The sequence below is a fragment of the Argiope bruennichi genome, chromosome X1, assembly GCF_947563725.1.
Source record: "Argiope bruennichi chromosome X1, qqArgBrue1.1, whole genome shotgun sequence".
Classification (NCBI taxonomy): Eukaryota; Metazoa; Arthropoda; class Arachnida; order Araneae; family Araneidae; genus Argiope; species Argiope bruennichi.
In genome coordinates, this window is record NC_079162.1 from 133,313,105 (window position 1) to 133,338,621 (window position 25,517).

Consider the following 25,517-nt stretch of genomic DNA (forward strand, 5'->3'; position numbering starts at 1 on the left):
ACAAAGAATAATACTTTATGACACAAATGAAGAATTTATTGTTTGATTTTTCAGTTATATTGTGGCTGCTTTTCTTCTATACTTATAAAAGGAAGTGTTAGAATATAATTGAATTCGAATCCGAGTTCTTGTGTATTATGAAACGGAAAGTTCTAAAATATTAAAAGAAAAAAAGCTATTTTTTTTTTCCTTCGAAAGGCAAGGTAAGTTTTTATTGTTTTATTTTTAGGGAGCTTTCATCGAGATATGAAATTGGATTAAGAAAAAAACTTGAATTTCTGTTTATTTGAAGTTTATAATTTTTTTTAATTAATCACTTTCCCCAAATAATTTATTTTAATTCTATTATCTTTTTCAATTTTTTTGAGTATTATTTACTAAATTTTAAGAATTTTTTTAAAAATTAGTCACTTTTCTCAAAAAATTGTAAAGTTTAGAACCCAAATTTCTGCATCTGAGAATCTCTTTCTATTATGTTTTGAAAATAAGCACTCTAAATGCTTTAAATAACAGTATGAAAATAGCCCTCAAATCAAATAGAGAATGTTAGAAAAATATCTAAGTAATAAGTTTAGCTCATATTATTTTCTTGTCATCAATACATATAGCATAGGAAATAATTTAGCGTCTGCGGCCTCCACTGACTGTATGACATGTAGATTAGCGTAAATAAGAAACAGGATCTCCGAAGTTCTACTTCAATTTCTTCTTGCAAGTGTCTTCCATAAAATTGTTTGCAACTTATTTTTTGTTGTCTGTGAATAAATAAATTTCTGTCATATTATTCTAGTGAGAAATCTCTGTTTTTTATTTAATCGTGGAATTAATAAAGTACAATTTTTTCACTGCAGATTAAATTTGAAAAGTCTGATGTTGTAATAAACCATCTAAACAAATAAATAAATATAAATAAATAAAAGAAAAAAGAAGACATGATTTTTTAAATAATTAATTTTATTCGCATTCCTGTCCTCGTGAACAGCATAATGCATGTTTCAATTTGTAAGAGACAGGGGATTCTTTTTCTGAAGTGAAGCAGCTGCATCGTAGCTTGTACAATGAGTGCATCACCAGTAATATTAGAATGATCCATAAGTTTACAATGTGTGTAAGTGAAAAGAGCAGTGAATGAAATCCAATATTAAAATAAAACTATGCATTGTAATCAAAATGATATTATTCTAGTTTTATAAATATTTGTTGATTTGATTTGTGTTAGTTGAGATCCTCTTTCTGAAATAGATTCATCTAAAAATGTCCCCGATTACTGGCGATGCATTGAAGCAAAGTTCCTTTACATATGCCTTGTGTTTCCGAAATTTTGTCCGCTCTGGTTAGCTCCTTTGTTGGTTCCGTATTGTAAGTTAATAATGCCTTCGCTGGCTCTCAGTTGTTCTTCAGTGAACTGACGTTTGTTTTCTTCCGATGGCTTAGGTCCAAGAGGAGGTCCTTGGTACTCAGGATGGGAATAACACTGAAAATAAAAAATAATGAATATGTATTAAAATTATTTATAACTATAATAATTATAACAATATTAATTGTTAACAAATGATAATTAAAATATTAATTGCTTATAATATTATTATAAACGAAGTTGAGTTATTTAAAAATGATGCAATCGTTATTTAAAAACTGCATTCATTCTTTTAATGTTCTTTTATGTCCTCCCAATTCGAATATATGAAAAGGCATTCTTTTATAAAAAAATTCATGTTTTCTAATGGTGTTTAGTACATTTTTTTATTTGGATAGTAAGCTTGTAGAATTTTGCATTTTTCCTTCTTCGCATTTCTAAGAAATTTATTTATTACATGATAATGGAATTCTTTAATAATCGTTTAATCACATTCGCAGTTTTTCCTCGTTAGTGCTACGGGGGAGGGGGGTACCTCATAATTAAGGACGAGAAGCTTTTGGCATGGTGGTTGTTTCTCGCCATCCTTGTGGGTATACGAAATGGTGGGAGGGGACTACCTCCCATCGATGACGGAATGTATTTCCTTAGGGAAGGGTTGTACTGTGGCCGGTGATGGCCCTTAGGAATCAAACACAGTTCCCGCCAGTGTTGCTGTCGCGGCGGTCCGGTCATTAAAGTTTTTCCGTGTGCCTTCGGGCGGGGTCGAAGTAGTCAGTCTATGATTTCCTCATTATCGCATATAAAAAATATTTATATTATTTACGTATTTCAAAATTATGTCAAATTCCTTTTTGTTCATTTAAATAATTGCTTTTTAAGGAGCTATTTAGAATTATTTAGTAATGTATATTTATTTCATCCAAATATTACTAAACAACGTTAAAATTATGCTTAAAATATTTAATTAAAATTCGCATGAGAATGACTCATTTTTTGCATTTATCTTCATTATTTCAAATAGTTATTCATTATCATATAATTTAACAATAAACTTTTATCTTTTTATTAAATTTTAAATTATTATATATATTTTTACTGGAACATGAGTTAAAAAACATATAACGTGTCTATATTAGGAAACATTTTTAAGTGCAGGTCCAAAAAAAAATTTTTTTGGTGGTTAGGCTAATATTATCTAGCATAAAACTCAATAATGATACGAAAAATATTATTTGAAAAATTATTTTAATGAAAAAAGTCAAAGTGGGCATCTGTAAAAGCTATCATTTGCCCTATAGAGATATAGTTGCAATATTCCTAAGAGATGTAACCATTATAAAATATATAGGAGATTTAGTTTACCAATGACTGGTCTATGTGTATCATCCCAATATTTCTTGACACGAAATTTTCTCTTCATAGTATGTTTCAAATCAAAAATTTCATTTTTAACTCGAGTTATCACTTGTTTTCGAAGTTTTCAACAATAGAGGTTCTTTTGTACTAAAAATGCTTCAAAATTTTTCTAATTTTAAAGAATAAAGTTCTGTTCGGAAACGAAATTTCATCGATATTTTTGCAGGTAAGATAAGAAAATCGCTAAGGTATTTTGACGCTACTAAATGAATTGTCTCTTCTATACATTAAAATTCAGAGAAGAAATAAACTATAAACGATAACAAATTGGGATCAATTTAAAATCATGATTTCTTCAATTATCACTTTCTTACGTGATTTAAATTTTAGAATGAAAAATGATTGGAGATCTATAATACAGACCAAGAGAATCTTTAAACGATGTATTTGGAATTGTAATAGACGCAATTAATATTCAGATCTTCTTTCAATAGTTGATATGCTATGCTTCATGTGTCATTAGTTTCAACTCATCAAACATTCAAAACTACGATAAGAATCCGAGAAAATTGGAATCTGAAAGCTGAATTCCATTATTACAACAGAAACGAAATGATCTGATTTTTTTTTCTCAAATTAATGAGATATTTTCTTTTTCTATATCTCTGAAAGTTGCAACTTTAAATGAAAATTGCAAGATAGAAGTTTTCCCTTTTTGTATTTTAGTTATAAGTCATTCTCTATAAATGTGAAGAATCTACTATTTCTGATTTACTGATAGAATAAAATAGTTTGCTAAAAATTATTTTCATTTAAAATGTGTTACGAAACAAAAAGAAAAAAAAACACTAAGAATCGACTCATTACGATGTTACTTAGTTGCAATTCTAATTGTTTTTAAATTTGGAGTCGTATAATTTTGGCAGGAATCAAAACATCTCAGTCGAAAATTCTTCGCAATCTAAAAAAACTGAAGCTTTCTTCCGAGACTTTACGAGAATCCTAATTCATAACATATTTTCAAAATAGTAATTTTAATAAAATTGTGTGTGTATTTTTTCGGAGAAAATATTTAGATACGAATCACATACTGATTACATGAGAATATTTTTGAGTCTTACCTACATATGAGCAAGTTATTTAAATAAAAAAAATTCATGAATCAGCTCTTTGTTCAAAGTGTTATTCGAATCAATCTGCCATATTATAGTATTCATTTTACAGTTTATCTATCATTACTTATATTTTTGAACTTGCACTCATTTTTACTATGGTGAAATCGGCTCCGAGATGACGCTAGATGACTGTCAGCAGGAGAACAGACAGAAAAAAGGCTCTAACAGTTAGATATAAAAATGGCTTTTTTGTGTGTGCGCGTAAAATCGCTTTTTTTTTTTTCAGAAAAGACACCTATATAGATAAACTTAAAGAGCAAAAACATTAAATATAAATACATAAGTAAAAAAAAAAGCAAACAGCTCAACTCGAACCGAGGACCCGCAACACACACGTCTTTTATCTTGTTCTGATCACTACACCGCACTACGCATACTTCGATGTGGAAGTTGAAAATACTCATTCTAAAAAAATTATAAAAATTTTTTTTGTGTAAAATAGCTTTTTTTCAGGAAAAACACCTCTATAGATAAACTTAAAAAGCAAAACCTCATCTAAATATAAAATTTGATCCAAATCCACGCGAAATAAATAAATTTATATAAGAATTACTCGCTTAAAGTGATAAGATTTATTAGATAAGACAATTGATACTTACGGCGCGTCCTAAAGCCATTAGGCACTGGTTGACTTGGCATATATTCCTGCGTTCCCATAAATCTACTGTTTGGAAAACGTCGATTTCGGGTACACCCCATTTCTTAGCAGCTTCCTGGAAGCGATTGATATTTTCCATCATCTTGAATTGTCCACCAGAAGTGTTGATCTTTTGAATACATCCAGGCATCAATTTGTTCATCAGACTGCGAAATAAATGAGCATTTCAGCTCGAAGTTTGTATTTTCTGTATACATCTTTTATTTTAAAAATTTCATTGGATGCCATTACAATGTATTTGCATAGGATGGAGTCATTGGCTCATTTTTTATCGTTTATTAAAAATAAAATAAAAAATGAATCGATTTGTTTAAGTTTTCGATTGAACAGAAAAAAAAATAAAAAACTTCGCAGATAATTATGAATTGTTTAAAATTATAATTTCTAAAAATCTGAAACAAACTTTTAAAAAGCAGCGCACATACTCTACAAGTACCGACGTAGCCTTAAACTGTTTTAGAATATGTAACGGCATCAGGAATACTGCCCTGCTCGAAAGCTGGCAACTTTACGCTATACTAAACTGCAAGCTCGAGTTTAATATAGCATAAAGCAAACTGAAATGGAAAAATGAACCAAAAGGAAATGGAAATGAATGGATGCATGATTTATTTTCTTTAATCTAAGTAGTTTCATTTATCAATTACCGTTAAAAAATACAATCAATTATCGTTCCTTTCTTTATTTCGTTTTTTTTTTTTCTAACATTGCTCTAAATTCCGATAAATCTGATTTAAATTTTGGACCGATGTTCGGGTAATAATGTTCTGGTATAATACCACGATAATACATAAAAAAATAACATTAGTGTGACACCACCTGTATCTGAGTAACCGGATTTAATAATAAGGTGATCTACGCAGAATAGCCCTCATGACGAGTGGCTCATGCGCATATCTCACTCTATCCCTTCATCGGCGATACTATAATCAACCAGCCGACACCAACATTATTGTTCCTTTAGACAAAGAGAACTTGCATGCTAAATCGGTACTAGTACCTTCTCTGCTTACGTACTCGTAGTCCCTGCCAGTTAAATACCATCAAGTTGTTAAAATTCTTTAAAGACTTTTAATAATTAGTTGCCTTTAATTTAATCCTTACATGTTTGCGATTTTTTTATTAAACTCAAAACGCTTTTTGCTTTCGACCGTCGAATAAATAAAAACAAATAATGTGAGCAAAATATGATGGCTGGTCGAAATACATACGCATGTGTATTTTTAATATTATTACTCATCAGTATAAAAATTTCTGTTTTTATTTATTCCTATATCAGATACACAAAATAGATTATAGTTGTAAGTAGTTTTAACATTATTTTGAATAGGAGTGATAGGGTGCTTAAGCAATGATTCATTTCAGATTATTGAACATTAATATTTCTTAGAAAATTATTGGAGTGATTTGCAAATTATTTTCAAAAAAACATAAAACTTCAAAATTGAGTACATCATTAACAAATCTATGAAAGAAATGTTTATAGATAACTTATAGAATTACCGTCATTAAATGTTTTTTCTTATTTACAGTTGTTGCCGAAATTCATCACAAATCGTATTTATCTGGTCATTATTTCATTACAAAGATTCAGATTATAAAATAAATCTTCTTCTTGCTTCAACCAAAATCTTGGAATTATGACAATAAAAATTGAGAGAAATTTGTGAATTGTTTAAAATTTTTGTGTCTTGCGAAGGACTCTTTTCGAAACTAAAAATAGTTTTTGTATTTTGTGTTCGTAATCCTGGAATCTATCATCACTGCTACATCACACACCTATAAAACTTACCAATCATTTTATTAATACAAAACATTTATCTTGGTTTAGCTTATAGCTACGTACGCTCTCAGAATATTGCTCGTTATAGGTACACGTTGTCATAAAATGCCGTGTGTCGTTAGTAGTCCCAGCTATTTTTTTGTTATGTGTGTCTTTTTAATGTGGCATTTTGATAACAGTGACAATAAGAAATTTCTGTTACGGTTCTTATAGAAAATTGTCGCTTCAATTCACTTGTGTATGCTCTTTTCTGCTTCAACATCAGCTGTTGGTGTATAAATTTTCGTACTCATTATATAAATATGTAAAATATGTACTTATTCGTAAAAATATTGGGACAATCTGTTTATTTCAAGAAGTGTAACGTAAATACTTCAGAAAGAAAGAAAAAAATATATAAAAATTTTACTGCCGATTCATGAATTTTCGTAACAAAACAGTTCATTTAAAACATGGCACAAATGGTTTCTTCAAAATATTGCAAATTCTATTAGACAAATTTTCAAAACATACGTTTTTTGAAAATATATGAATGTATGATCTAAATCATGAGAACTGAAAAAATTTCAATTTTAAAAGAATGCATAGCAATGAGAAACAACGGAATGAAATATTTCAATGTCTAAGAGAGATTGTTGTACCTTGGATTACTAATCTTTATCCCGGCTTGCCATCTTGTACAAAGTGGGTGAATAATCTCAAGCAGTACTCAGTAGAAACCTGCTATTATTTACCTTTTTGTTTTATTTATGAGTGGAGCTATGGAATTTTTTTCTATGTAGAAAATAAATTTTTTTAAAGAATTATATTTCTTTATTGACAAGAATTCTACTATATTGCATCTTGTGAAGTGCAATCTAAAAAATTAACCGGCTTGTTGTTTGTAAGCTCGAACGTAACTTGTAAAGACCCCCGCGTATTAGAACTGTTATTTCTTGTGCTATGGATCACAAACACATCCTTTACCATGGTTGATATATCTGAGATATAAGATGTTAATTAGACAGAATCAAATAAGTATGCTGTCCAGAGCATCTAATAGTCCTTTGTCCCCCTGTCATTCCGCCTGACTGGGAGCCAGTTACTATCAAAAATTGTTTCCAATTGGCCCCTCATCTCTTAAGGCCGGTCCTGGATGCCAGCAATTACGTTGAAGTATTCCCTCATTGTCTTTTTTGAAAAAATTGGCTTTAAACTGGCTGTTCATACATTAGCATGAAGGTAATTTAAAATATAAATAAGCCAAAATGCTAATTTCGGTATCACTTGTATAACATCTCTTCTTTCTTCCAGGGGAAGAAAAAATCCTGTACTTTGGAATCTCTAAAATGTTCTGTAAATATGATTGGATTCTATACTATGTGAATCATCAATATTTCAAAACATTCCTTGGTACTGAAATATATCACTCTTTTGGAAAAATATCACGCGTGCAATTGCAAGTGAAAATTTTCCTTCCTGTTTGTTATTCTACTATTTCTTTGAGATATCTCAAAAGTTCAATTTCTCAAATTTCGATCTAGAGAATGTTTATATAGAAATTTGAATATAATAAATGTTTCCTTTTAAATGTATGATGAACTTTTCTAAATTTCAAAATAAGCATATCGAAAGAAAATTTGTAAATAGAAGCCTGAAATAAATGAATATAAAAGAAACATTTTACTGATTGACACTTGTAAACTGTGAGGACCGTATAAAATTTAGATTATTTTAACTATTTAATTTCAATTTCTATAAAAATTAAACTATCCAACTTATTTAAAGAAACTTTGTAATTGGAAGTATATCTATAAGTGCAATATTTAGGAAAATAAACGCTTATTTCATTATTTTGGGACATACTGTGGATATCGGATATACTATACTATATTTTATAATTTTTAGAAAGGAATAAAGTTATTAATTACTGATCATCTTTTTTAAGATGTAAAAAAAATGACTATAAATTGGTGGAATAATATTTCTTTTACGGTAAATTTTAGTTTCACCTCTTCTACATTGCAGATGAAATATTTCATTTATATATTTAAGTTATGTCGAATACTAATGACACATAATAAAAACTTAATTCAATGTGTTTGCATGTTGTTTTGAATTTAAGTTTGATTGCTCGTTATTAAAAAATCCACGATTTTATCATTTTTTGACGTTTTTAACGAAATATTATAATCTTTTGTTTAAATAGATTGCATTCCTTAAACGGGCATAAAGTATTAATATAAATTCAAAGCAGTTAATATTCTTATAATATAAAAGATAAAAAATGTAGATCATTTCTGGAATTCAGCAGTCATCGCCTCACAGATGATGAAGATTCAATATGTATGTATATTTCTGATTTTGAAATTGTTAAGTCAAGCTCTTTACTTTTTTGACCCAATAACCATAAGTCGAAACTTATTAAAAATGGCAAGTAACAGTTTTAAAAATGAATTTAAGAATTGAAAATGTCTTCTGTATTGGTATTTAGAAAAATAACATCTCGAAAATGAAATATACTAGAGGAAAAAATTCCTATCCCGAACAAGGTAATATTCATGCTCGATTTTTCTTGTGTCATAAATGAGTATATATCATAGAAAATTTTGACTCAGTGTATTCCCTGTCCTGATTATGCTATTTCATCAGTCACAGACTTTTGTTTGGGTCCCTTACATTCACTAATTTAGCAATCCAAATATTTTTAGAAGGCTTCTGTTTTATATTGCAAATAAAATATTAATTATTCATCTTCTGGAGATTGTTCTTACTATCTATGTTTCAGTTACAACCGACAGTTTTTTAAAAACAATTAAGAGTAACTATTTGTTAAAAGAATGAATAAGAATAAACGCTCGCGTTTTGCAGACAAAATAAACATTTCTCAAAGACTTTGAAGCACTTCGCTCCCAGCTGTGACAAAAGAAAAGACACTTTTTACTTGCGCGGAATCTTACGTTACCTAATTTTTGAACAAGTGCTGTGCTCATTAAAGGAGCTCTGGAAGAAACAGCGATCTATTTATAACGCCGCGAAAAAGCAGCTGAAAGAGAAAAAAATGATACGCAAAATCCAATTTTATTTTTGTCTTATTCAGGTCGCAAAGCCTTCACTGACTTTGTAATATATTTGAGTTGCATAAGAAGAAATATGCATTCTAATACCATATAATTGGGATGGAGCTAAGATAATGTCCCAGAGCAGACATTTCTCTGTTGAATTAACCTGTCAGGTAATATGTTTTCTCATATTGAGTAGAATTTCCTCAGATGTTCATACACTCTTTTCTTTATTTTTTTCTCTCGTTCTTCGTTTTATTAATAAGAAAACATTCAATGACGTTCATACTAAGAGGTGATGCTGATTCATTTCTTAACTATCCTCTTTATTACATACCTTCCGTCTTGTAACTGGGGTGTCTATCTGATTCAATTAAGAATCCATAAAATAGTTGAGGTGTTTGGGTATTAGATGTAATGTTTGTATCAAAAAAAAGTCTTTGAATGATTTAATTCCCTAAATTTTGAGAAACGATAATACAATGGCCGTATAAAGCATATTCACAATTATTAAGGGGTTAAAGATAGTAACTAAAATATAATATATACATTGCATTTTATTTATTTTATGCAAAAATGTATAAAAAATTTATCAATCTAAAAAATGTTGGGGTTAGAAGATTTTGATGCTGTAAAATTATATTATATATATATATTCTATTTTCTGAATTTAAGGGCATTCTCATCATTTTTGTTTCTAATTGCGTAACATCTTCAACTCTTCAACCAATTTTGGATCTGTAAATAGAATGTACATTAAAGAATTTACTTACTGATTTTCCAATCTAGTCAATTGATTCCTGATTGATTTGAAACGAAAAACAGAAAATTTATTGAGGGAGTTGTTATGTTATGAAGACCAGATTTTGGCTTGATTGGTACAACATGATCTAAATAATTGTCTTTAGTTTTGTAGAATTTAAATAATTTCACTTTTATACGTTCACAAACATGAAATGGTATTAAATATTCTAAGCTTTATTTCGTCATGAAGCAATGATGAAAACGAAAACTTTTGAAAATATAGAACTCACTTGCACAAAATAACTCCATCACGCAAAATTTCTTCATATGGTCCATTGGGTAATTTTTGTCCCAAATTTGCTTCAATCCACTGCAAAATTTCAGCTTCTAATTGAGGGTCGCGCTTTCCAGCAAGCTAGAATGGGATAAAGAAACTAATATAAAAATAAATCCAAAATTGATCAACCTATTAAAAGATTAAGGAGCAAAAATATTACAGATAAACCTTTTTCTAAAGATAAATTCCTGAATTAAACTAGCAAAATTGGTCATGTATTGAGTTGTTTTTCCAAAAGTCACCTACATCTATAACGTTCTTTAAAGAATTTTAGAATGCATCTTACAATATATTGAGATGAAATTTATTCCTTCAACAATTATATTGAAATATTCTTTTCAAGGTGAGAAAATAAATCAGTTGAAATTTCGAATAGAAAAGTCACCAAATTCGTTACAAATATCTTTGAAACTAACAAACAAACACACTATTTTGGCTAAAAAAATCATTTAATCATTTTTAAAAAACGTATAAAGCTTAGTGAATTTTTTTAGACAAATATTGAATATAATATAAATAAATAAATTTTAAGTAAAATTTATAAAGCTCTTAAATTCATGCGATATGAAATATTTCTTCGTGAAAGGTAAATTATACAGTTTAAACAACGCAATATATTTTAGTAAGATATTTCTGAAATAAAAACTTTTAGAGAATTATAAGTTGAATTTAGATTGTTTACAAAACAAAATTAAATTACTCAATGAATCAGTTGGCCTGTACTTTAAAATGAATAATAATTTTAAATGATTCAGATCGCATGGAGTTGAATGCCTCTTAATGTGGTAAGAAAATTTGAATATTATAGCATTCAATTCATTATGCAACACAATGAAAATGAATGTTACGCTTCCAATAACTTGTTAAACTGTGAAAATTGCTTCTTAGATCAATACATAACAAAAGATAAATTTTACTTAACGAACTTTATAAATATTTGCTTAAATCAAGCAAGGAAAATATGTAAAGTTAGATATATTGATAATTAAGGGACTCTAACTCTCTTCCCCGAAGTAATTGCTGTCTTAAACCAATTCATAAATCTGAAATGGCTGTTAAGAAAGCAATTCGTAACTTTTATAGAAATTTCACTTTAACTATTTTCGTATATGAATGAGATATATAGAATTTTGGTCACTGAAAAATTATAATTTACTACTTCCATATCCAAATTTGATGTCTTCATCTTATCAAGAATGAAGATTCGTCTTATCTACTGTTAATAGAAGTGGGAATGCAACTTTCTGTTAGAACATTAAAGGGAATAAAAGTTTCGGGTTTATTTTATGGCTGCGTGATGGATATCACTCTTTCCGAATATTCACGGAATCATTTGAAGGATAGCATTAAAAAAAGAATATCATATCTTCTCATGCCCAAATAATTCATGTCGATTCAATATTTTCAGCTTGAGATGGACATTTCCTTAATTTGGAATGTCTAAAACATTTACATTGATTTAATTGCCATTTATTGTAAATCAAACCAACCTTACTAGACTCAATGGGAAAGGGGAAAAAAAAAAGAAAAAAGAATAAGATTTTAAAGGATTTCTTCCAATTATTGCCCCTCAATAATAAAATAAAAACCCAATTTATAATAGTACATATTATTATTTTTTCAGTTTGTACCATATATTTAAAAAGATGACGATTTTATTTTAGTGATTTAGAGGAACTTTACTTTTTATTAAAAAAAATGTTCAAGCAAGATTAAAATGGATTTTTCATAATCAACTGAAAAATATATGGAAATTGATAATATTTGTCTTTCGAAAACATTATTTTTTAAGTAAAGTTGTGAAATAATTATAACTAAAAATGAAAAAAAAAAACTTGAGATATACATCCTTTTAATCGTTTAAACTTGTGGCATTAAGATTTCACATTTTGGCTTAATATAGCTCATGATAAATAAGGTTCATCAGCTTTTTAGCAGGTTATTGTTAATTTGCTTTCATATTCAAATCATTCAATAAAACGTAACATTTTCAATGACAAAGAAATATGAATAACAAATAACATAATAATTTGTATTTACACAATGACTGTTTTTCACTGCTGAAAGAAAATCAATATGCGACAGTATCAGTAAGATTTTTTTTATTTGCATCTACATAAAAATATTCGAAACAAAGAATGAGTCGCAAAAATTTTAGTATTTAATTCAAATGTCCAATTTGAATTCGATATTTTGGACACTTTTAATGTACAAACAATCTTTTTCTTCTGCGTTCCTTTAAAGCAGGAAGAAAAGTTTCTATCTGAAGAAACCTCCACTCTAAAGAAGCCAACTTCAAGAAAAATGGATGGGAATAATTTCTGAAGAGGAAATTGGAAAGACAAAGTGAGACGATAAAAATAAAGAAGAATCAGTACCTTGTCTTTCAAAATAAAAATTAAAAAAAGCTGAAATGATAAAAGGAAAGCACTCATGACTCATGATAGTATATTTCTTTTCTTTAAAACTTATCGCAGTTTAAACTGTTTTAGCTATATTAAATAAAATTTCATTCCCGGTATTTAATTAGCAATCCCCCTAAAATAAGAGCTCAGTTTATATATATATCCTCCTGCTTGCTCTCCTCTCCAACCCCGATGTTGTTTGATGCTATTCATCAAATTCCAGTTAATAAGTTTTTTAACTCCACTGGCCATTCGTTTAATGCTAGAAGCTTAATATTTCCATGGAAAGAAAATACTTTTTCTGATTGGTCTACTTCCGATTCAAAACTCAAAGCCTCACTATGAGAACATTACTTGCTTAAACTCCAATATCAAAATTTTAAATCAATTTTTCACACTTTGCCGCCAATTTAGCAGTTTCAAAATCAGCTTTTCTTTTCAAACTGCCAAATTCTCGCTCGGTTTTAAGCATTTTTTTTTCATCTGATATATATTTTACTATTTAAAAATCAATGCAGGGTTAATACGTGTATTGCTCTCATTTTCAGACAACTGCTGGCCGAGAAAAATTTCCGTAACTAGAAAAAGGTAAACAAACCAAAAGGCTATTCATTAGTGCTGCCACAAGCGTTCTAAAAGTAGAATATATATATATATATATATATATATATATATATATATATATATATATATATATATATATATATATATATACACACGTGTGTATTTATATATGATATATATTTCGTGCTCTGATATATGTCTCGATATGTTAGAGCACTTTTCTGTTTATCGATAAAATGATATTATTTTTTGCACAAAAGTTATAAACAATTATAAGATATTATTGAAATTTTAAAACTAAAAATTTGCTACTATTTCCAGTCGTTTTACAATTGTTTTTTCTCTTCCCTTTGATTTCTTGAAACCGTTTATCTGAGAAAAAAATACAATTATTATCGAAAAATGGGAATAAAGACTGAAAAATATCTATTCCTTCCTAGATATTGATCACTTTTTAAAAAGTTTATATTTTATTGGGCTTAGCATCTATTATAAAATTAAGATTGCATCGTTATATAAGGTGTTGCAGATAAGTAAAAATTACCTTTGAGCAAGTACTTTCTTCAATTTTTAAAACCCTTTCAAATGTGAAATAAGAAACATTTTGCAGTATTTTTATGGTATGTGGTACGAAAATGGAATAAAAGAGCTCGTAACGAAAGCAGTAAAAGAATAGTCTTGTTAAGCATTCAGCTCTGAAATAAACGAGTTCATTCAAATCAGTGTTTAAAAAAGCTGGATCGAAAAAAAGGATCTACACACTAACCAAAGTAGCAAGCACATCGGAGAAGAAACAAATCATTCTTCAGGATTCATAAATATTCCAATAGTACCTTTATTCATCAAAGAGCTTGATTATACTAAGTTTCATAAGCTGAGCTGCGAGACAGAGATCAAACGAAATTTTTATATTTCTATGCGTCTTCAGTATTTCTAAGTGAGATATTTTGTATATGTCTGGTGAATATTGACATCTTCGTATTTGATCTGAAATACTTAGAGAAAACAGGGGATAGTTGTAAAACCGCTTAAATATTTTAATGTTTTTCTACCTTTTTTTAATAACTTAAGTATTCATTCAAAATATGCATTAAAAAAAACATTCAACAATTTTGTTGATTTTAGCATCAGTAATATTTTTCAAAACTTGTCGGCTGTTACAGCTTGCCTTGGATATGAGACCAATTCTAACAGGCGTGTGACAAATAGTAACAGTAAAAACAATATTTATAATGATTTTCTCATTATCATCATTTTATCAACTAAAATCCACAAGACATTTGGTAATTATTGTCATTTGTCAATATTATCAAGTGATTTACAATAAAGTAAAGATAATTATTTAACTAATCAACATAAAAGTCAGTCTGCAACAGAATTGCAGTTACAACAAGCAAGTGATAAACTGCTTCTAATTGCATACATTTTATACCAAAATGTTGCAAATTAAGCATTGGGTCCATTTTCCTTTACGAGAATTGCGGACAGCGATAATAGGTTTTTAATATTTCGTCACTGGGTATGGAGTGACTTGGTTTCAGACCCGATTTCATAGAAAAGCCGCAGTGAATTCGGGTCTCATGTACGCTAAATCTGCCGGGATCAAATGTATTACCGCTGATGTCGCGTGGAAGCTTAAAGAAGGGTGCCAGCTCAGACACTATCATAGTCATCAGAATGTGGCTCAAAATTACGTGATCTGTTTCAAAATAACCTTAGCATTGCTTCAAAGCAAGATTTTAGAGTAATATAATATATCGTAATAAACCTTTCTTTCTTTTCAAAATGTGTAAGTTCAAATTCCTCTTCTTCGCCCTTTTTTCTCTGGTTTTCACTTTTGCACTATTTTCTTTCAAACCTTTCATTTTCCCCTTATCCCTTTTTCTTATTTTCATTTCTTGTTAATTACTAGCCGCCTTTGGCGAACAACTGTTTAGACGGGATCAATGGTCACTAAAATTTTCAATTAAATATTTTATGTAATTTGGCATTTATGGCTTCTTCGGCAAAATAATTCTAAGCTTCAAATTTTGATAGACATATAACTCGCACTATTTTAGAAGCCTTACACTATTCAGTTCATTGTACTAAGCATTTCCCTATTTTTTTTGTCAGCTGCATAAAAAGTAACAGAAAGAAGTGATCAACTATTGCTATACAACAACAATGTATAAGTTCAACTAATACATTTTTGCTGAAACTAAACATATTTTTTAAAATGATGAGTGCAGGAAATAAAACCGCTTCAGCACTGAAACATTATGAATACTACAGAATATTTCGTAAAATGAATGCAATTCCTCATAGCTATATGATTTCTTTATGATGAAACATAGATCTCTCAAAATCATAGCACATTTCAGTTTCAATTTCACTTCCAAGTGTATTTAAATGAACGTAAATAATAATAATTGATTTTGTTTCAATCAATATTGAATCAATATCTGAAACAATTGTGAACATTTAATTTCATACAATCCATCGATTCTATGAACCATATTCAGTGAAATATTCTTGATACTCTAACTTTTAAATTAATAAACGTTTCAGTCTTCTGCGACCAAATCTGCCCGAATTATGAAGAATATCATTATTTTAGGACAATCAGACGTAAGGAAACTCCGGCGCTAATTAAGAAGGACAGCTCAGTGATCTAAAATTGCGCGTTTTTATAAAATAAAGATATTTATATTTTTATAACTCTAATAAGTTTTTGTCGCAAAAGGAAGACACTGTTTTTTTATTAAAGTCTCGGGGATATTTTGTTAATTATGATTAATAAGACAGAAAGTGTGTATAAAAAATTGAAATTTTGTAATTCATCAGATAATTTATTGATTCAAATTGAATAAAATGTAATTATTTTTTTCATTTAGACCATTTTTTTATTAAATACATTTTCTCATTACTAACGTTTCAGAAATTAGCTGTTGAACCCTAACAAACGTGGCTGTCCTTTATATAATAAATAATGCTTGCCTTAAATAATACTAATTATTGAATTATAATTATATATAATTAAAAGTCACAGAAACCTTTTTCTTAAATTTATATTTCTTGAAAATATCATTTTATATTTACTTTATTTCATACAGACACTGCTAAAAATTAAACTTTTCTAAATTTATTTCGCAGAGAGAATTAATTTCTTAAACTTTTAATTTGAGTTTTTTTTTTTTTTCTGCATGATGGTAATACGTTGATAAAGGTTAATTTTTTCATGTAAGAATAACATACTCGTGCAGGTTAAAATTTTATTTTTATTTTGTGTAATATTTATTTTTAGAAATCATGCTTAAAATATTTTTTTAAAAATTAATTAAAAAATCAAAAAAATAAACTATGGCACAAAATGATAGATATAATTGAAACGATAATTTTTTTTAATTTTAAAATGGTGCAAAAATTATTTTTGAAGTGTAATATTTTTGGCAGTTATAGCGGGAAAACGTCAAAATTTTGTTTAATTTTTTATTAAAATTTCAAAAACATTGCTTCCAAGTACACATTCCCACACTTGAAAGTATGTATGCACCAAGTTTGGTAACTCTAGATCAAACGGTTTAGTCTGTAGAGAGCCAACCCACACACGCCAACCAAAACACACATTCATATTTCTAAGAAGTAATGTTAAAGACGTCATCATTCCAATGGGTCGATTGAAAAGGGATGTATTTTTTAAGTGAGCCTTTGTTCAATTCTTTCCGAGGTGAAACCTTAGATCTCTGAGAGTGAGCGGTAATACTGAAAGCAGAAAGTCGAACTGCATGAATCTGTAACAAATCTAGAGAAATCTCGCAACATGTTATGTGTTGCGTAGGTTTGGGCTTTTTTGTTGATTAATAAAAAAAATATTACGATTTGAAAAATGAATATAGTTTTTCCAACCTTAATACATAAGCATTATGTGCATTAAGCATCTTTGAAAAGATCATCTAAATTATCTTCAATCAAAGTTTCAGAAAAAAAGAATTTCCCATTATTTGGCTAAAATGAAGCACATGTTCGCAATCTTTCAATATTCATTTCGGTTAGGCGTTGATTGTGATGATACAGTAAGGTTTATCATAAAAATCATATGCAACGAAAATTCATAATAAAAAATTTAAAAACCTTTGTGTAAATTGTGTGTTACAACTTATCATTATAACAACTACTCCCGGATTTCTTTACTGCTAACTACCGATGTGAAAATCGGTATTGATATTTACCATTGTATCAAAAATATGAATTTAAATGGCTTTAAAATGAGCAGATGTTTTTATATGTTTTAGATTACCTAAATAATAAATATACGTGAAAAGCAGGAATGATAAGCTTCCGTTTTCGTATGAGTGATACACACAAAGTGAGTCCCATAAAAGCACAAACGTTTTTTCAAATAATAATTTAACTGAAACGAGATCCACAGTTTAATTTGCATACAAGGAAAAAATATAGGCATTTTGGAAAGAATTGAACTTTATTAATACAGTTAAGGATGAAACTGAAAAGATACACACATTGTTTGGGAACTATTACGAAAATTCATGTATTTACAATCAAAATATCCATAATAAATTTGAAAATGCTTTTTTTGTAGTTTTTGATAAAGTATAAAGGAAGAACTATTAAGTAAAGTATAAATGAAGAAATATCTTTTGTGATTTTTTTTACTTTAAATGATAATAATTGTCATTTAATGTAAAAAAAATTCGCATGCAATTTTTAACTATAAATGTTATACATTTATTGAAACAATGATGTAACACTCATCTGATTTGATCGATCATCGCTGATATTCATTAACACATTTTCTGTTTGATCAGATAATCTCTGCTTTGCAACCTCTTAACTGTAGTAGAGAAGGGGCTATATGATTAGAAAGCAGGCGTGAACTAATTAGACACAGTGACGTAGTGCAGCTGTTATTTCACAAAATAATAATAATAATATTCTATAACCGGAATTTACTTGAAGTTGATGTTCTCGATATCATGAACTGTAAAAACCAAGCACATTGTGAGATCATATGTAGAGACCAAGCATATTTGTGAAAAGACCATCTAAATTATTTTAAATCGATGTTTACGATAAAAATTCCCCTTCATTAATTAGCTGAAATCACAATCTCGTTTAGGCACTCACTGAAACTGTATAATAGAGCTGCTGTTATGGCTAGGAGGCATTCAGGAGCTCAATAAAAGAAAGAAATACCGAAGTTGAATTTGTTCCTTGTTCAAACCATTAGTTAAACCTTGTCTCTTTACATAGTTGAAGCGAGTGCAGTAACTTTCTTTGGTAGTTTGGAATTCATTTGATTTGGGGAGTTCTGATAGCAACTACGGGCAAAAGCTTAAAAAAATAAGTTCGGGATATGCAATGAAGCGATAACGTTTATACGACACGGCATTATTATACAGATATTTTGGTCATTTTGGAAAAACTGACAGAGACGAATAAAAGCTTAAACGCAACAACAGGCGCAGGAACTTTGCAAGTTACAATGCAGACATTTTCGTTTCTTTCTTTCTTGGACTTCTGGCAACCTGTGCTGCACGAAATGATGTACAACAGTACATAGAAACAAATTGAATTGATATAAAACTGGGCGCTCAAAATGTAAGTGGTCTGCAGACGGTATTGATAGAGAAACGAGAAATGTCAAACGATGCAATAAGTTATGCAAAAGATATGTATGAAGACCTTGACCATGGAGCTCCAGAAGCTTTTAATATTGATCATGAAATAACATCTTTTTTAGACGAATTTTTCATAACTATGTCTTAAGTATCGAAAATAATTTACAAAACGACACGGCATAAAAGTGAACGACTTGCTTTAAATTTTATGTGTGGAATGGGTTGAAATTTTCTTCTATTAATGGTGTGGAATCAAAATAATGAAACATCTTGCTATGTCTGTACTAAAAGCTATATAATCGAAAACTGATAATCAATAAATATTGAAGGAAATGCATAAAGACAAAATCGAAATAAACATAAAAGATTCTAAACACGTCTAACGATCTTATTACATTCCATTTCGTTAGATACAGGGAGTTCAGTTTATAACAAATAAAATAATACTTTCAAAGGAAAGAAAAAGCATAAACGTGTTTTTTAAATAACAACTGTGAAGTGGCCAAAGCATCAATGATGCGCTTGAAAAGGTCTAGATTTCTAGACAGTGTTTATTTTGAAAGAAATGAAAAGGTTCTTTGTGACAAGTGGGCTGCGCTTTTTGTATCTTATATGTTGCTCCAAAAGAAAAAGAAAGAAAATTAGGCTCAAAATAATGATTATAAAATACAATGAAATTTTGGCCCCATGCCTAACCACCAACCAACATTAATTTGATAAGTGCAATTTTTATGTAACGTTTAATCCTACACATACGCCTCGACTAGTTACTAAATGGTATAACTTTGCGAACACAGGGGGATCTAAATTTGGAAGAATTTGCCACTTCTGCTCAAAATAGCACGATGCTGTCCGCCCACGGCGACTGTTCCAGACACGTGCTCCATCTTTTCATTCTTTTTCCTCCCTCTGTCAGAAACTTAAAATAACTTCCTGATTTTCAGCCACACCAAGTTCACCTTTTCCCATTTCGACGAAACTTCGATATGGAATCTTTCCCCCGCGCCGTGATGCGTCATCGCCAAAACAACTTTCTTTCTTTTTGATGAAGTTAACTAGTGCGGGCATTTTTTTATAATAGTCATTTGACTTTTGTAGAATCTCTAATTTTAAAAAAAGCAACTCGAGAGTTGACCTCTCTACTTAAAGACCATACGGATAAAAGTGTCTTGCTTAAATTTATGTAACTGCTAGAAAATCACGTATACATCCTTATTTTTTTATTTATTTATTTTTGTCTTTAGTATTAAATATAATCCTATTTTAACTTATTGGAAATATTAAGGTACAAAAAATTTGGAATGAAATCAAAACAAAATTTATAAACCAATTCATGTTTAAAAACCTGCAAATGTATCCAGATTTTTTAGATTCACGATACCCTTGTTGAATTTAGATTTTGCAAAAAAAACTCCTATGTGTACTTTTCGCAAAACAGTCAATAATTTTTATATAAATGTAAAAATAAATATAATTATGAAAATTATATAATATATAATGGCACCTCTCAAGAAAGTGAGATTCTTCCAGGCTCACACTTTGGGTACCATTGGTTTAAAACATTCTCTCACTTTTTTCTATTTATACTTGCAGTGACCACACATGCTACAGGATAAAGACTGATTTTCATTCCCAATTTTATGTCAGGCATATTTCCTCAGTAATCTCATGGATATTATCGTCCAAGAACAAATACCAAAAATAATGCAGTACAGACCAACTCTAAAAACCCCTATTTCTAGTGTATCACCAATCAAATTTTCTTCTCGGTAGCGGGGGAGAATGAGTCAGATGAGTCGAATGGTCCTTACTGTTTCAGTAAGATTTTAAAATATAATATTTTTATTGATTTAAATATTTAGATACCAGTAAAAAAATATCCAATAAAGTGTTCCGGGCAACCGTCCCCCCCCCCATAGCTGCATCAGTTAGTATTCTTAAATTCTACAACGAAATTCTCCCGTTATAAAGAAATATAGCATTCTAAAATTGGGGATAAGTGTTAATAAAAATAAAGTGTTATGAACTAAAATATCCAGGATTTGTGATAATGAAAATAAAAAGGCAATTTACACCAATTTTTTTTTAATCATTTTTATTTTCAACCATTTCAATTCCTGAACATCATTTTACATTCAAGTACTCTGCCATGACTGATGCAAGTGCTGCTACCGGAAATATTTGCAAGTCCAAGAAATTGAGTTCAAGTATGAAAACCAGAATATGGATTATGAATTCTATTCTAATAAAATGTTTCCAAAGGAGTACTGAATTTTATAACACACATGGTGCTTACTTAAAAAGATTGAAACACTGAAAATTGAAGAAAATAAAAGTATAAATCGGCTATATTGAAATTCTTCAATTAAATTTTTTAATAATATCATTCTAATTGCCTATATGCGAGTTTTCCATTTAAGTTCCCGAGAAACTCCCATTTATAAATATTTGTTATTGTTGTAGAAATATTTTGTTATATACAAAATGATGTAAGATATTCTAAGAAATTTCCGAAATAAATCGAATTTCATGGAATGAAAATGGTAATCAATGAAAATGATTGTTTAAAAGTTCTGCCTACTTTGAATCTTGCAGATTAGGTAATTAAAACCGTTCATCAAGATACTTTAATCTCATCTTTAATGGACTTTAAAACTGACTAAATGGATTCTTAGATGCATTTATACTATATTTGACAAAATCAGACATATGTAATAAAATAGAAACATAAAAACATTTAAAAAAATAGTTGTGAAATGTATCTAATTTTCTCTTGATGAAATGTTTCTTTGGAAACAGGGAAGCCTTGAAAATTTTGTTTATTGTAATGTGCTCTCCAAAATTCATATTTGATGCATAAGTATAATAAATGCAGTAGCTTTATAGTATGAAATGGTGCAATTTCAAATATTTAAGTTATTGCATATAATGCATTATATGATTAATTCACATATGATTAATTTGGATAAATAATATTCCTTCGTTTTGATATTGAAATAATATCCATTTTTAACATTGTTCAGATTGAAAATCTTCTCAAATCTGAAAAATAGGAAGAAAAAAATACTCTTGAAAGTCGCCCAGAAACAAAATTTTTGCTTTAGGGATCGTAAGTTTATAATTTTAAGAGTCAAAAATAATTACTCCTTTCTTAAACGTAATTTCTATAAGAAATCTTTCATGTAATCTTTTATTAACGCTTTTAACATCTTTTGTCTGTTTCAAATGATAAGAGTTATTTCAAAATATTCATGCATTTCAATAAAATACTATGCATAATATATTTTGAAACATCTTGGTATATTTATGTCTATAGAGAGATAATCCAATTTTTCTTCAATTGTTTTAACAAATAGCTTATTGCAAATGAATAACTGTCCTCAGATATCCAGAGAGGTCCGCACATAACAACTGCGAAGAAGTTTGTTTGTAGAATTGAAAGTCTTCAATAACTATAACAGTTATCTGGTTGGAAGTCTTAAAATCTTTTGAATCCAGAAAATTGTCATTCCAAATAATGAAAATCAGAGTTCATTTCTTATGCATATTTATTTTTCAGTTCTATTAGTTTCAGTGTACTCTTGTAGACTGCATTTCGGCAAGATTTGCACATTTATGCTTAAACATCCACTCGTTCCAAAGAATCCATATGAATAATTTATTATACTTGTAGAGTATTCACATAAGCATCCGCTCTTCTTTGAACACAAGAAATAAGCGTAAAGCAAGCAATCAATTCTATACAGAGGATTAGAGCAAATAAACTTATCTCTAATTTTCAGATGTAGTTCCTATTTGTGCTGAAAACATAATAAATTAAAAATTATGCATCTTTACATCAATACCATGATTTTATTTTTTCTCAGTGCATTATTTAAAACATTAGAAGATCCTAATCTTCAAAGAAAAAGTAAGAATGCATGCATTGGAATTAATAAAACTAAAAGACAAATGAGCATACGAAATGAACGCAGAATTTGATCGTTCGGAATGGCAATTATCCGATTTTAAAAGAGTTTAAGATTTGCACCAGGTAACTGTTATAATAATTAAAGGTTTTCCTTTCTAAAAACAAATTTTTCGATGAAGTAGATGTATATGTATATACAGAATATAGATGTATATGCCACAAGAAATAATTGTATATACTACAAGAAATGGATGTATATGCATATATAAAATTTAGAAGTATATGCTACAGGAAATAGAAATATATATAATATTTAGACGTATATGCTACAAGAAATGGATGTATATACTTATTACAAGCAACAAGTAAGTATGCATGAACTTATAATAAATACCCAAACCAATAATTTAATTTCAGACTTTTTAGATGGAGAAATTTTCTAAAATCCTTTTTTCTGGAATCATAATATTTGAAACAGCCAGTATAAAGAGAAATCCAACTCCACTTAAGTGAAAAGTAAACAAGAATAACATGAAGAGCCTACCTTGTTAGCAACGTTGGCACTAAGGCCATAAGAAGGTCCACGGTTAGCCATTCTTGCTTGCACTCCGTTTGCGAGTTGAGAGTAAAGTGAAAGTGCCGGAAGGAGCTAATTCCTATACCAAAAATACTCCCTCTCCTACAGTTGGTCAATGGGAAGAGAGTTTTCAGCTATTGGTGCTTTCCATAGGAAACATACCAAAATAGGAAACACTTAACTTCCGATCTCACCTTACTAGCGGGGGTGGCAAAAAACTTATTCTCTGTTCCAAACTCACTTTTCGGAAATCAACATTTCGATCAGGTGAACACTTTTAGTGATCTACGATACTCATACAAAGTAGTTGTGTTGTATAGTAAAAAATACTAAAGTCTTATTTCAAAATTGCGTAACAAAAGCGAGGGAGAAAAAAGTGTTTGGTATGAGCGGCGTAATCTGGTGGAAGCTTGCCGACAGAAATGACGCATTTGACTCCCTCGAATGTAGTCAAAGGGAGAGAATTGGAAGCTCTTGTGGGATTCTTTGTGCTGCATTGTTTGATTACGAAGCGCGTTATTAGTGATTCTGGCAGCACTCAGTCACGTGCTAGAATGTTGATTATTTAAAATTCGAAGGAACTGAGGAATTTATGAATGATAAGCAACGAAATTTTGCATATATTTTCTTCAGAGAGTAATAAGATGTGCATTCCCTTTCAAAGAAGGTGTTACAGAAATCGTAATGAAATTTTGTTGAAATAAATTTTGTCTGTACGTAAAAATGATATCAATATTATGGAATAAAACCATAGTTCTAAAATTCTTTCCCATACGACTATGTGTTAAACTTAAATTCGATTCCATTAAGAAAAGCAAATGAAAAATATTTATTAATGTCTGAAATAGGATTAAAGCTGCGCTGATCGTATATTCTCAACATATTTAAAATAGGCGTTTGAAAGTAATGCATAGTTCTTAAGTGGAGAATGATATTTGCCGCTGAAATATTGTTAAAAGTAAGTTTTTGCTTTTAAATTGCTTTATAACCCCTTAACATGGAAAAAGCAAGAATTTCACCAATTTAATTTATTAATCAGCTATTGGACAATCAAATAGATCAGTTTCTAAAATTTCTTTAGAAAAAGCACGACGCTTTCAAGTAGAATCACGGCAGTTTGAAGAACGTGAACAGTTTTTATCAACAGTAAATGATGTCAAAAGTGTTCTTCCAAAAAGAAGCAGTTATATATCTTTGGGCATCACGAGCTGTAAGAAATCATTAGAACGCCTTCAAAAATATTTTAATATCTTTGCAAATAGAATATTTCCGTAAAGAATTTAACTAATATTTGTCAGATCCGTTGAATTTAAAAACAGATGAAGAAAGGATTCATTGCTTAAAATTATTCCAAAAACAGTTTGTAGATTATGAAATTATTCAATTTAAAAATAATTTATAAAGTAATGAATGAGAATTGGATTCATTAAAGAGTGATTAGGCATCCTGGGATGAATGCCTCTTTTTACTTAAAACTGACAATATGCATAAAATAAAAATACTCTCGTCTCAGTTTTTCTTCATTTTTGGAAGCATGAATGAAAAACCATGTAAAAATACATTCTCGTCACCCCTTGACTTTAAACAAAAAGAAAAATTTCTGTGGAATATTAGAATGATAGAAATATATCTTAATAAGTTAAAATGTGCAGAAAGCAAATAAAATGTTTCTTATTATTTCATTTAGTTTATTGTTCAAACGTTTAAAAGATTATTCTAATTTTTCGCGAAATATCAGTAACATTTTTTTTTTTAACATTCTGCAAATATTTAAATCAAGTTTTAATTATCACACATTTATTAAATATGCACTAATTCCTTGTAATTCAGACATTTATTTGAAATTAAAATGATAATTCTATAATAATTTTTCAATAAACCAGATTATAGTAATGATCCATCGAAGAATTTTCTCCTCGGAAAGATCATAAATATTTGATTAAAAGTGGGATTAATTATGCAGAATCAATTTTACTTGAAAACTGT

The 25,517-nt window shown here is 29.0% G+C and overlaps 1 protein-coding gene across 1 annotated transcript; it reads right to left on the reverse strand.

The window, feature by feature from the left end:
• Nucleotides 1-933: 933 nt before the first annotated feature.
• On the reverse strand, nucleotides 934-23,659 carry LOC129958434 (muscle-specific protein 20-like). The gene is made up of 4 exons (XM_056070925.1): nucleotides 23,499-23,659; nucleotides 10,408-10,532; nucleotides 4,491-4,695; nucleotides 934-1,474 (listed from the first exon to the last, which is right to left on the reverse strand). The coding sequence occupies exons 1-4, from the start codon at nucleotides 23,547-23,549 to the stop codon at nucleotides 1,295-1,297; spliced, it is 561 nt and encodes a 186-aa protein (XP_055926900.1). The 5' UTR covers nucleotides 23,550-23,659; the 3' UTR covers nucleotides 934-1,294.
• Nucleotides 23,660-25,517: the final 1,858 nt, after the last annotated feature.